General features: G+C 47.9%; 1 protein-coding gene across 4 annotated transcripts in view; it reads left to right on the top strand.

Annotated features, from left to right (window-relative positions):
* The window catches only part of ANKRD11 (ankyrin repeat domain 11), a 146,394-nt gene that overhangs the window by 116,868 nt on the left and 15,191 nt on the right, over positions 1-14,335 (top strand). For all 4 annotated transcript variants that reach the window (XM_044269631.1, XM_044269633.1, XM_044269632.1 and 1 more), the window contains exons 5-8: positions 10,601-10,771; positions 11,475-11,678; positions 12,332-12,474; positions 13,116-13,263. In XM_044269631.1, the coding sequence (XP_044125566.1) occupies positions 10,601-10,771; positions 11,475-11,678; positions 12,332-12,474; positions 13,116-13,263 (666 nt within the window). The remainder of the gene's footprint in view (positions 1-10,600; positions 10,772-11,474; positions 11,679-12,331; positions 12,475-13,115; positions 13,264-14,335) is intronic.

The raw sequence follows: 14,335 nt of genomic DNA, 5'->3' as shown, positions 1-14,335 counted from the left end.
TTGCAAACTGCCAGCAATTAATTTATAACTTCTAGTAGGAATAATAAAGGAATGGCACATCATAGTCATAAGAATAGATGCTCCATGGAGAATGAAAGTATCTTCTAAAGCAGGCATGACGGGAGAAGCAACGGCTCCTCTATAACCTAAACCCCAACTGTTGTAAAGATGAGATTAAACTATGAAAGTCCTGTGTCGCTGCTCTGCGCCGTTTACTGCAACAGAATCTGCGTAAGGCTATGTGCACACAGGTGCGGACTGTCTTGCAGAAATGCCCAGGGCTGTGGAGTCGGTAGATAAATGCTCCGACTCCGACTCCGACTCCTCAGTTTTTTGTACTTCCGACTCCGACTCCCCGACTCCGACTCCTCTGTATTTAATATGCAAATGTATTTTATACATTCCTTGAAGGAAAGAAAGAAGTTCTTCTAAGCTCTTCTAGCACAGAGAGGTAGTTGGGCAGAAGCTGCTGCCTTCTCCTTTGTGTGCTGATCTTCTGCTGAAGACAGGGCAGTGGGAGGATCCAAGAAGGGACATTTATTTTAAAACATGATTTCCCTAGAAGAATCCCATAGTCATGTTTAAAGTTTAAGATAACATTCTGAGTTTACACGTTTTATAGCCTTAGCTGAATGACAGCAGTTTTTCCAATGGTTTACAGCAGGGATGTCAAACTCGTGGCCCTCCAGCTGTTGCAAAACTACAACTCCCATCATGCCTGGGCAAACTACAGCTATCAGGGAATGATAGGAGTTGTAGTTTTGCAACATCTGGAGGGCCATGAGTTTGACATCCATGGTTTACAGCTTCAGTCTTGAACTATTGACCCTCCATTCCCTTCACTTATACAAGTGTCTCTAGTCCTGCAAAACACATATTTACTTAATCCCTTATCAGTGAGAGGCTCGGTAAACCATGGGCATTGTGTTCCCTGTAACATCAGAACACAACACAATGCAAAGTATATGTATTGCCACTCCTAATTGTGCATTGCGTACCATATAGTGAAGCATATGAAAAGCATGCTTCTTCACATCACTGAACGCGTTTGTTTTGCGGTTACGTGAGGCACTGCATGCATTGGCCTTTATTCTTACAGTAGAGAAGTCATTAATTATAACTGTTTATGAATTCGGACATTTAAACTTGCTTTTTTATTTTTTTATTCCAATTTAAATTTAGTAGGAGTCGGAGTCGGTTCATTTTTTGCCGACTCCGACTCCAGGTACCCAAAATTGACTCCGACTCCTCGACTCCGACTCCGACTCCACAGCCCTGGAAATGCCACGTAAATTTACATGCAGATTTGTGCATTTCCGAAAGACACGCTGCAGATCTCAAAATTTGCACAGCAATGGAAGGAAAAAGCGAAGTGTGCACGAGATTTATCTGACCTCATACACGTTACTGGCACGGAATTACACATCGTTTTTTCTGCACAAGAATCCACGTGGAAAAAAAAACCTGCACATAATCTGCAATGGGTTCTCCTCATTGGACACCACTTGAAAGAGGATTCCCCTGGGTAGGTAATCAGTATCTGATCCATGGGGGTCTGACACCCAGGACCCCTGCTGATCAGCTGTTTGAGATGGCAGTGGCTATCCTGTGAGCGCCGCTGCCTTCATGCAGATTACCAAGCACCTGTATAGTGACTGTGCTTCGTATGGTGCTCAGCCCCATTCGCTTCAGCTGATCGGCGGGGGTCCCGGGTGTCAGGAGAGGTGATCAGTATCTGATCGACGGAGGTCCCGGTGTCAGGAGAGGTGATCAGTATCTGATCGACTGAGGTCCCGAGTGTCAGGAGAGGTGATCAGTATCTGATCGATGGGGGTCCCGGGTATCAGGGTAGGTGATCAGTATCTGATCGGCGGGGGTCCCGGGTGCCAGGATAGGTGATCAGTATCTGATCGACTGAGGTCCCGAGTGTCAGGAGAGGTGATCAGTATCTGATCGATGGGGGTCCCGGGTATCAGGAGAGGTGATCAGTATCTGATCGACGGAGGTCCCGGGTGTCAGGGGAGGTGATCAGTATCTGATCGACGGAGGTCCCGGGTGTCAGGGGAGGTGATCAGTATCTGATCGACGGAGGTCCCGGGTGTCAGGGGAGGTGATCAGTATCTGATCGACGGAGGTCCCGGGTGTCAGGGGAGGTGATCAGTATCTGATCGACGGAGGTCCCGGGTGTCAGGGGAGGTGATCAGTATCTGATCGACGGAGGTCCCGGGTGTCAGGGGAGGTGATCAGTATCTGATCGACGGAGGTCCCGGGTGTCAGGGGAGGTGATCAGTATCTGATCGACGGAGGTCCCGGGTGTCAGGGGAGGTGATCAGTATCTGATCGACGGAGGTCCCGGGTGTCAGGGGAGGTAACATAGTAACATAGTAGATAAGGCCAAAAAAAGACATTTGTCCATCCAGTTCAGCCTGTCATCCTGCAAGTTTACATGTGATTAGTATCTGATCGACGGGGGTCCCGAGTGCCAGGATAGGTGAATAGCATCTGATCGATGGGGGTCCCGGGTGTCAGGATAGGTGATCAGTATCTGAGTGGCTCCCCCACTTCAGGGATTTAGTTTGTTGCAGTGAAGATTTTCGCTCTATTTCTGGATCAGCAGCTTCGTCTTTTATCACTTCTGTTTGTTTTCGACCTAGAAATTGAGAAACCTTTGAAGTGAAAGCGTTGCTGGAGCGGAGAGTAATATGGTCATCCTGTTTATGTTGCATCATCTGGCCTCGCTCCTTCCTCCTTTCACTTCCCCATCCAGCGTTGTGATTAGCAGAGCTGGAGATTGCTCCGCAGGTTACATAACACGCAGCACAATCTCCCTCCTCGCAGCACAGTCTGGATTTGTCTGTAAATCGGAGGCGCCGAGACTAGTCGATAAACCAGCAGGAGTAACTCTCCGAGGACAAGGTTGTGTCAGGGTAGTCCTGTCTAATGGGTCACTGTGTATGACTGTACAGCCATAGAGCGGGCCATTGTGCCAGCGCAGTGCTACGTGATGGCGTCCTGCTCGATTCAGTGCCCTCGTTCACATGTTCAGAGTTTCAGGGGCCCCTTGCACATCCGGTTACAGGAGCGATCTGGTGGTTGAAGTATTCGTCCCATACCTCACATAACATGTATAGAATATGCAGAATGCAAGGTGTTGGTTATTTTTTTTGTATGTGCGCGATTCCCTTATGGTATGTTCACACACCGCGATTGAGGTGCAGATTAAAGCCACGTGGGAAAGAACGCGTTTCTGGTTGCAGTTTTTAGAAGTGAAACGTTAAATTTGTTTAGACTGTAAAAACCGCAGCCTCATTGAAAATGCCACCGTGGGTTTTCAATGCCATTTTAATGTGAACATAACCATAAGGGTCCTTACACTCATTAATTTGGGACTGGCAATTTTTTTTATTTTTATTTTTTACAGCCCAGAATAATCCCTTGTGATTCATTTTTATTTTTATTTTTTTGTTAGGCCACCTGCACATTTTTTATAAAAGCTGCCATCTCCACCCTGATTGGCATGCAGGGCATATCCCATCTAGTAAACGTGCCCTACAGTGCAAGGTATTGATATTGTAACTGGTGAAAGGTCCTCTAAGTGAATGGGGCTGAGCTGCAATACCAAGCACTGCCCCAGTACAATGTGTGGCACCGGGGGGCTGCCGTGGTCACCAGAGCTCTGGCGCGCTCCACAGTTTTCCAAAACAGCTGATCGGTGGGGGTGCCAGGACTCGGACCCCCCCGCCAATGTGATATGGATGACCTATTTTGAGGCTACGTCATCAATATTTCCTGGATAACCCCCTCCAACCGCTGGCATATGGGGTTACATTTCACTGTGACTGTAAGAAGCTGTGGGGCAGCCATATTCATAGGCTAACATTGAAAGGTTTCTGTGATGGAGTTTTTCCTGCCACCCTCTGCAGAATAAGAATGGAAGCCCTTGGTAGTGCGGCTGTTGTGGACAGCTGGCAGATACCAGCGAGGGACAGGGTTACCATTGATAAGTTCCTGGAAGTTGACAGATGGGGAGTGTTTTCTCCTTTGTCTGCTCCCTTACGATAAAGACCTATTAAATCCGCACTCGTAAAAAGTGTTTGTTCAGCGACATGGTGTTCCTTCCATGTCTGCCCTCCTGGTACACGAGCACCGCGATCTGCTGCGCCCAGTACACTTCTCTTTATTCTTTTCATCGGCCCATGTACCGTAACAGAGGGGCAGAATATTGCAGATCCGTGCAGTTCACTTGATTGGGGTCAGCACTGCAGAAACCAGGCTTATGGGGGGGGGAATGCAGATGTGTGTTCCCATAGAAATTAATGGGCCAGGGGCTATCTGCAAAAAAATAAAATAAATGCCTGATGCCTAAAAACTGTGTCCACCTTTGCAAACAATTTTTCTTTTTATTTTTTTGTCCCCACAATCCTGGTAATGCAAAATGTTTCATTTGCTTTTGATGCGTTTTATACCATTAAGTCTGTATCATCTGTCCACAGGAACGGTGAGAAGTGTCAGGTTGCGGGGGGATCTGACTGCAGGGGGCACACGAGGACCCCCTGTTTGATTTGGAGCGATGGTGTGCATGAGGGTTGATTGCTCCCTTCCCTCCTGTAGAAATGATGGAGCGCTGTGGACCGTAGACAGAAGACTTGGGGATCCCCCGTCTCAGCACCTTTAGCCATTTCCTACCGTTCTGTCCACAGTCGCAGTACAAATCCGTGCATTACCATAACAGACTGCGAACTCCGTGTAGTCGGATCCTGTGGTGCCGGATCAGACTGTGCAGGGTTTGCCTGCAGCGTTGCCATGGCGGTGCATGGCTCTGTATAGGAGCCGTGTACACAAAATTATCAGAGTTTTAATGAAGGTTTTTTTTTCAAACTTTGAGCAATAAATAATTTTTAATGCGGCACCTAACCCGGTCCTCTGTCTGCAGCACATCGCCCCATCTGAAGAGATTTGTGCTCCTGACCATATCCAAATTGACGATCGTATTAATGATCACTTTACATGGTGCCCTGTGAGAGGAACGAGCATCAGTCGACTTAAATATCATCGAGCTCCCTCAGTTAGGTCTGTGGTCCCCCTATGATGTGGCTGAGGGGGCAGACAGGGCTTTTCTCCTCTGCAATACGGACAAGAATAGGAAGGGAGAAAGCGCTGTGCATGGCCCTACAGAGATGAACGGTCCGTGTGCCTGAGGCCTGAGTGTTGTACCCCTGGTAGTTCTCCTTTAAGGCACTTCTGTTACGGCGAGGTTAATAACATTAATGTGCTTCACAATGTCCATTGGGATATAACACAAAGCCAGTGCGGCCGGCCTGCGTCTTCCAGGAGCGGCTTTGATTGCTTTTAGAGACCCAGCGCTTCAGTGATAAAACAGCGACTGATGCTGTCCAGCAATGGTGGGCCCTTCAGATCTATAAATGCTGCAGACCATGGGGAAGGAGAGAGATGTCATTTGCCTGGCTTTTAAAATAAAAATAAAAAATCTGGTACAGAGAATGTGTAGACTTGGCTGCAAACTATGGCAGATCCTTAATGGCTCAGTCGGTGGCTCCCGTCCCCCCCGTCCCACTAAAAGTGCCAGGGGAGCAAAACTGAACTGTGACCAGGTAGGGGGGGGGGTATTGCTTGCCATTGATCTCGCTGTGTACAGGGCCTGTACTGTCTCCATTGCTGAAGAATAACTTGTGCTTTTAGTACCATTGGGTATAAAATATAGGTTAAGCGCAGCCGTGGTCTGTGAAGTTGTATGCAGCTGCCGCCATGATGTATTTGTGCGTAGCGCAGTGTAGGGCTGCACTGTGGCATGCAATATAAAAGGGATATATTTATTTATTTAGTTATACGTTGTCATGCCTTTTTATCCTTTTGTTAGCTCTGACAACCGCTTTAAGATTACAAATGCCAATCACAAGTAATAATAGTTAACGTCTCGCAGTAAAACCTCAAGTTAGGATTTGTGCCGACTGTCCCTTCCCAGTAAACAATCTGAGGCTACTTTCACACTAGCGTTCATAGGTCCGTTCGTGAGCTCCGTTTGAAGGGGGCTCACGAGCGGACACGAACGCCTCCGTCCAGCCCTGATGCAGTCTGAATGGAGCGGATCCGCTCAGACTGCATCAGTCTGGCGGCGTTCAGCCTCCGCTCCGCTCGCCTCCGCACGGACAGGCGGACAACTGAACGCTGCTTGCAGCGTTCAGCTCTCCGCCTGGCCGTGCGGAGGCGTGCGGATCCGTTCAGACTTACAATGTAAGTCAATGGGAACGGATCCGCTTGAAGATGTCACCATATGGCTCAATCTTCAAGCGGATCCGTCCCCCATTGACTTTACATTGAAAGTCTGAACGGATCCGCTCAGGCTACTTGCGCACTTAGAAAATTTTCTACGTTATTAATGCAGACGGATCCGTACTGAACGGAGCCTCCGTCTGCATTATGATCAGATCCGTTCAGAACGGATCCGATCAAGCGCAAGTGTGAAAGTAGCCTTATTTGTTGCGCAACATTGTGATCTTCTCAGGCTACTTTCACACTTGTGGCAGTGTGATCCGGCGGGCTGTTCCGTCGTCGGAACTGCCTGCCGGATCCGCCGATCCGGATGTGACTGAAAGCATTTGTGAGATGCATCCGGATGCGAATCCGTCTCACAAATGCATTGCGAGAACAGATCAGTCTCTCCGCTTGTCGTGCGGACAGAGGGATCCATCTTGTATCATCTTTCACATTTTGTCTGGAGAGACCGGCCTACAGCTTACTAATGTGTATGGAGGGGTCTGGAGAGACTGGCCTACAGCTTACTCATGTGTATGGTGGGGTCTGGAGAGACCGGCCTACAGCTTACTCATGTGTATGGAGGGGTCTGGAGAGACCGGCCTACAGCTTACTAATGTGTATGGTGGGGTCTGGAGAGACCGGCCTACAGCTTACTCATGTGTATGGAGGGGTCTGGAGAGACCGGCCTACAGCTTACTCATGTGTATGGAGGGGTCTGGAGAGACCGGCCTACAGCTTACTCATGTGTATGGAGGGGTCTGGAGAGACCGACCTACAGCTTACTAATGTGTATGGAGGGGTCTGGAGAGACCGGCCTACAGCTTACTCATGTGTATGGAGGGGTCTGGAGACGGGCCTACAGCTTACTCATGTGTATGGAGGGGTCTGGAGAGACCGGCCTACAGCTTACTAATGTGTATGGAGGGGTCTGGAGAGACTGGCCTACAGCTTACTAATGTGTATGGAGGGGTCTGGAGAGACTGGCCTACAGCTTACTCATGTGTATGGTGGGGTCTGGAGAGACCGGCCTACAGCTTACTCATGTGTATGGAGGGGTCTGGAGAGACCGGCCTACAGCTTACTAATGTGTATGGTGGGGTCTGGAGAGACCGGCCTACAGCTTACTCATGTGTATGGAGGGGTCTGGAGAGACCGGCCTACAGCTTACTCATGTGTATGGAGGGGTCTGGAGAGACCGGCCTACAGCTTACTCATGTGTATGGAGGGGTCTGGAGAGACCGACCTACAGCTTACTAATGTGTATGGAGGGGTCTGGAGAGACCGGCCTACAGCTTACTCATGTGTATGGAGGGGTCTGGAGACGGGCCTACAGCTTACTCATGTGTATGGAGGGGTCTGGAGAGACCGGCCTACAGCTTACTAATGTGTATGGAGGGGTCTGGAGAGACCGGCCTACAGCTTACTAATGTGTATGGAGGGGTCTGGAGAGACCGGCCTACAGCTTACTCATGTGTATGGAGGGGTCTGGAGAGACCGGCCTACAGCTTACTCATGTGTATGGAGGGGTCTGGAGAGACCGGCCTACAGCTTACTCATGTGTATGGTGGGGTCTGGAGAGACCGGCCTACAGCTTACTCATGTGTATGGAGGGGTCTGGAGAGACCGGCCTACAGCTTACTAATGTGTATGGTGGGGTCTGGAGAGACTGGCCTACAGCTTACTCATGTGTATGGAGGGGTCTGGAGAGACCGACCTACAGCTTACTCATGTGTATGGAGGGGTCTGGAGAGACCGGCCTACAGCTTACTCATGTGTATGGAGGGGTCTGGAGAGACCGGCCTACAGCTTACTCATGTGTATGGTGGGGTCTGGAGAGACCGGCCTACAGCTTACTCATGTGTATGGAGGGGTCTGGAGAGACCGGCCTACAGCTTACTAATGTGTATGGTGGGGTCTGGAGAGACCGGCCTACAGCTTACTCATGTGTATGGAGGGGTCTGGAGAGACCGACCTACAGCTTACTCATGTGTATGGAGGGGTCTGGAGACGGGCCTACAGCTTACTAATGTGTATGGAGGGGTCTGGAGACGGGCCTACAGCTTACTCATGTGTATGGAGGGGTCTGGAGACGGGCCTACAGCTTACTAATGTGTATGGAGGGGTCTGGAGACGGGCCTACAGCTTACTCATGTGTATGGAGGGGTCTGGAGACGGGCCTACAGCTTACTCATGTGTATGGAGGGGTCTGGAGACGGGCCTACAGCTTACTCATGTGTATGGTGGGGTCTGGAGAGTCCGGCCTACAGCTTACTCATGTGTATGGTGGGGTCTGGAGAGTCCGGCCTACAGCTTACTCATGTGTATGGCCAGCCTTGGGGCCGTTTTACTTGAGCTGAGGATCAGGGCAATTGAAAATGAGTCTTCATACAGATGCTTGTAAAGCTGGGGCTATGACTTTGTACTGCGCTTTGCATCCCCTTTCTATTCACTTCTATGGGGCTATGTGCCGAGCTTGGCCGTGACTTTGTACTGCGCTGTTTAGCGATACCGCCGCAGAACTGAATGGGGTCGCAGGTCAACTGACAAGCTGCCATGTCTGCGACTCTGCCTCTCTATCGTGGCAACTTGCAAGAGGTATTGCGACCCCTTTCATTTCTGTGCCTCCATAGCGATCCTTTGACACACAACCCATGGTGTGGCCTAGATACGGCCTCAGCCTAATCCATGTGAAGGTGCCACAGATAACCCTACAGGCGAGCAACGCGTCTTCCCATGTGAACAGGTAAGGTTTATGAGGATGATGAGCCGTACATTGCCGATCGTTGCCGCATGCTGAGTGGGAATGAACGCCCCCATTCTTGATCGGTGCCCGCCCTCTCGACCCTTATGCGATGGTCTGAGGCCTTTTGCACATGAGCCATAGATGGTCCTGTGCACCTGAAGGGTTTCGTTTTATGACTTGAACATAATCTTTTTATCAGTAAAATCCTGATGTATTCCAGACCGTAGCTCGGGATTAGAGCTCGATATTGGCACGTGTTGGAATCAGGCAGTTGCCGCATTTGTCCCTGGATGTCATTGGTTTGTTTTCGTTTCTGAGTCTGTGAAGGACACCGATGTCTCTGAAGGGTTAAGGCGTCGTCTTCTCAGGGTTCTCATGTTCTGTGTATTTTCATACCAGTGAGTCAGTCATCAGGAAACGCTTTAAAGCTGCAGGAATAATAGTGATTACAGGGTGGTTTTCACTATGGGCTAAGGACGTATTCACACATTGCAGTCATGTCACAGGTTACCCCCCCCCCCCAAATATCTGTGGAAATCGCTGCAGGAAGGAAACAACTGCAAAGTGTGAATACAACACTGCAGGGCGGTCGGGCAGTGCCAGGCCTCGTCATCTTGCCTGCTTACCCCATCTCCCATTCATTTCTATGGGAGTTCTGGAAAGTGAGTAGCACAGTGAGCCTGGCAGTTTTATCTGGCCACCCCTCTCCCTCTCTAACGGGGTGAGTTAGTGGAACCCTTATTCTAGAGAAGGACATGGGTCCCCCCTCTGAATACATTTGCATAAAGCATATTTGATATAAAATTATCTATCGGCGGGGGTCCGACACCTGGCACCCCCACCCAACCAGCTGTTGGAAGAGGGGGGCTTTATTCCTGATCATTACACTACGTCTCCTGTGGAGCGTCGTCGTCACTTGAATGGAGCGAGTGCTTGTATTACACTGCACTTCCAAGACTAGGTGCAGTGTAAGGGCTCATGCCCACGAGCGTAGTGGCTCAGTGCCCATATTACGGACCGTAAATGGCCAGTCCTCTGTATGGGCACTGGCCATGTGCACTTCATGTCACGGATGCAGACCAATTGACTTGAAAAGAAGCCCACGAAAGCACTACCAAACGCTCCCGTGGGCTTCTGATCTGTCCCCCTGCACCTCAGAAAGATAGAACATGTTCTATTTTTGTCCATATGTTGCAGATCGCGGACCATTTAAGTCAATGGGTCTGCAAGCGCAGTGCACATGGCCAGTGCATTGTGGACAGGAATTTGCGGTCCGCAGCATTGGCACTTAGCAAGTACGCGCGTGGGCATAAACCCTAGTGAAGAGGAAGCGGCGACTACGTGAGGTGCCGCCGCCTCTTCAAACAGCTGGTTGGCGGGGGTCCCAGGTGTCAGACTCCCACCAATCAGATACTGATGACCTATCCTGACAATGGCTCGTCCGTATTAACGGCTGATTATAGGGTCTCGTGATTTTATGCAGATTTAACATTTCCTGAAGCTCCTTGTAATCTGTTGATTATCTGACGCCCACCCAGTTTTATATCCTTTTGTCATTGATTATCTTTTTTTTCCCAACAGAAAAGCAGGGTCCGGAAAAGAAAAGAATTAAGAAAGAGCCTGCCAACCGGAAGTCTGGTTTACCTTTTGGGATTGGAATATCTGGAATTCGGGCTGGATACCCGTTATCAGAGCGGCAGCAGGTGGCTTTGCTTATGCAGATGACAGCAGAAGAGTCTGCTAACAGCCCAGGTAATGGGTGATTGCAATGCCCAAGGAGGCAGGCGTATTGGTGGAAGCCGGACACCATCCGCAGAGCATGAGTGGTCTGTGGACGGTGTCTTGTATCTGCTTTCTAAAAAGCTTTGCTTTGGATTCACTGTAACAGATTTATGGGACACCTTGTCTTGCATTTATTTGTAAGAAATGTCGGTTGGAACTTGTGACACTTTTTGATTATACATTTTGTAATCTCAGAATTTCTGTTCACTTTGTCTTAATGCACCAGAAAAGACCCTAGAAAGCTCCATGTAGAGTTTTATATTGAAGCAAGTGCTCCCTCTTGTGGCCGCCTTAGAGATTGCAAGTCACTTCAGGAAAGTGGTTCCGATTACTTCTAAATACCTGGAAGTCTATAGACCTTAATAGCTATGGACTCAAAACGCTCCGTAGGACAAAGGAGATATACTCCCTTCAGCTTTTTGTGTGAATTGCCAAGCAGGGAGAGAAACAAAACAAAAACAATCTTCTGCTTTTCTTATCTATTACTGCAGTCCCTTCATTCTGGTGATCACTGTGTCTCCAAATAGTGATGGTATACACTAAGGACATATTACTTGCTGTACTGGGAAGAACCTTTCCAGTTAACCTATGATGTGAGATCTTTTAGCTGACCATCATTAACCCTCTCGTGTTCATAACATTAACCAAAGTTTTGTGTTTTCCCCTGTTTTAGTTGACACAACACCAAAGCATCCTTCTCAATCTACAGTCGGTCAGAAGGGGACTCCTAACTCCGCCTCCAAAACCAAAGACAAAGTGAACAAGCGAAATGAGCGGGGGGAGACCCGTTTACATCGGGCGGCCATAAGAGGAGATGCACGGCGTATCAAAGAGCTCATAAATGAGGGAGCAGATGTCAATGTTAAAGACTTTGCAGGTAACCCTTAATGATCATATTTGAATGCATTGCGTCAATGTCGCCTCTTGCACAGTTTGGAGGGTTGTGGAGCACAGAACTATTTGGTCCTTGCAGCGATCAAAGCCTTTTATTAATGAGCTATGTAGTGCCGCACATCAGTGAAAGGCGTAGTGCTCTTTAGTGTTGAGGCTTTGTATTCATAATTTGCCTCTAACTACAGTTTTTTTTTTACCAAGATTGGAACTTGTCCGTAGGTGAGAAGTTTGCTGATCGTGAGCAAGATGATGGGTCATCAGTGTCTGACACCCGGGACCCCTGCCGATCAGCCGCTGCGGCTTTCTCTCAGCTTAGTCTAGGCCTTGTAACTTCACGGTCGTTGTTCACATGACCTAGGCAGAGCTCAGCCCCATTGAAGTGAATGGGGCTCAGCTGCGATACCAAGCACAGACGCCGTGGCTTTTTAAAATTGCTGATCGCTGGGTGTCAGACCCCCACTGGTTAGATACACAGTAGTAGTGTGTCAGAAAACCCTTTTCAATGTAGATCATGTGTTTCCATTGCTGTCATATGAATACCTTGGGCTTTATTAAGAATGGTATGCTGCTTTACCTTGTCTGTTTTCTGTGCATCAAGCTAGTGACTGCAGTGCTCAACCCTGTTATCGTTTGCAGGATGGACTGCCTTGCATGAGGCATGTAACAGAGGGTACTACGATGTGGGAAAACAGCTGCTCGCTGCCGGAGCCGAGGTCAACACCAAAGGGTTGGATGATGACACCCCCCTGCATGATGCGTCCAATAACGGTCACTTCAAGGCAAGTGCCTTTTATTAGTATTAACGCCTATAAGAACCTTTCTGGAGTTTTTTTTTTTTTTCCTGAAATGCAGGTGTTTTTTTTTGTTTTGTTTTTTATCCAAAAATTGTCTTTGTAACATGGTTTTACTAAAATGTTTTCTGCGTTTTTAAGGCACCCTGTGTATTTCACAGAGCAAAGCAATCTGCAGAATGCCAATCGCAGTGAAATCTGTCAACAGATTTCATCTGTCAGCTCTGTTTCTAGCATCTCTCGCCCCAATTCTGAGCGACGTTCTAAGTGGATTTGTGACTAAATCAGATTTGTGGTTATAGATCAGCTTAGAAGATTGTTCAAGTGCGTAGAGATGGGGGCTGGAGACTGAGCCTTCCGGCAGCCAAGTCTAACAGATCTGGCTGGGCTATGCTGAGAAATAAGACTGCAGAAAGCCATGCATTTCAATTACAAAAAAAGCCTTAAAGATGGCTATAGCCTTCAAGTAATCAAAGTGTATTTTCAAGGGGTAGCCCCTGGATCTCCAGGTGTCATTTCCTGTTTGTTCATCTACGTTATATAGCTTTCTCAGTTCACTGCAGACACGTGCTTTATCTGATGGCAGGATCTGAAATAAATTTTTGCTATCATTTGTTTTATGTCTTCAGGTTGTAAAACTGCTGTTGCGGTATGGAGGCAATCCTCATCAAAGTAACCGAAAGGGAGAGACCCCTTTAAAAGTCGCTAATTCTCCAACAATGGTTAATCTCCTTCTTGGAAAGGGTACCTACACCTCCAGCGAGGAAAGCTCAACTGGTAAGTGGAAATTGTAGTATTTTTTTAGAAATGGTATGAGTCATCAGAAAATGACTTGTTTAACCGCTTTAGGATGACTGCCGTAGATGAACAGCGTCTGGGTTTCAAACATAGCGCCGCCTTAGAAGCTGAGTGGGCATCATAGCTGCCAGGTTTCTACGGTATTAGGCTACACTCACACGACCGTATGTTTTCTGCGGTACGCAAAACACTGAACTACTAAAGAAATACGGATTACTTTGTATTGGCATCTGTATTGCGTGTGGTTTTTTTTTTTTTTTTTGGTGTGGATCCATTGTAACAATGCCTATCCTTGTCCTCAAAACGCACAAAAATAGGACAATGGGGGTCAGAATATATGGCAATGCAAAGAAAAAAAAAACCTTTTTTAAAGTTTACTTAAGTATTAAAACACAAACAAAACGAAATGAACGTGTTTTCCCTGTAATCATACTTATCCAGAAAATGAAGTTTTACTGTATAGAGAGAGCCTTTCAAACAAGACCCATAAAGCTGTTGTGAAATTGCATCTTGTTTTTTGTTTTTTACCCCATCTTGCCATGAGAGAGTACAATTTTTCCCGCTAAAAAAAGTAGGTCAAAAATGAACAATCATTCCTTTTAAAAAATTTTGGGTCATCAGTATCTGATCGTGGGGGTCTGTCTCCCGGGACCCCTACGCATCAGCTGTTTCTCACAGATTATCCTCGGCCAGTGACATCGCCTTCATGGGTCTCGTGGCAAAACTGGAGCTGAGCGGCAAAACTGATGACAGACGCTATACGTTGTATGACCTGTGCCTTATGAGTAGAGATGAGCGAATTCCATATTTAGAAGTTCGTTCACACTTCGTTTGGTGGTAAAAGGTGATTTGCATTATGGATTCCGTTACCACGGACCATAACGCAATTCTATGATGTAATGCCTTTAGAGGCATTCCGTTATTTATTTCGTTATAGAAGTCTATGGGCTGCAAAACTCACCCGTCCCGTTTCCGTTATGCAGGCCATAGACTTCTATTCTGACGCAATGCCTCTAAAGGCATTACATCATAGAATTGCGTTATGGTCCGT

This window comes from Bufo gargarizans, chromosome 10 (genome assembly GCF_014858855.1).
Source record: "Bufo gargarizans isolate SCDJY-AF-19 chromosome 10, ASM1485885v1, whole genome shotgun sequence".
In the NCBI taxonomy this organism is placed as follows: domain Eukaryota; kingdom Metazoa; phylum Chordata; class Amphibia; order Anura; family Bufonidae; genus Bufo; species Bufo gargarizans.
The sequence above is the reverse complement of the archived record's forward strand: the minus strand, read 5'-3'. Positions and strand labels throughout refer to the sequence as shown.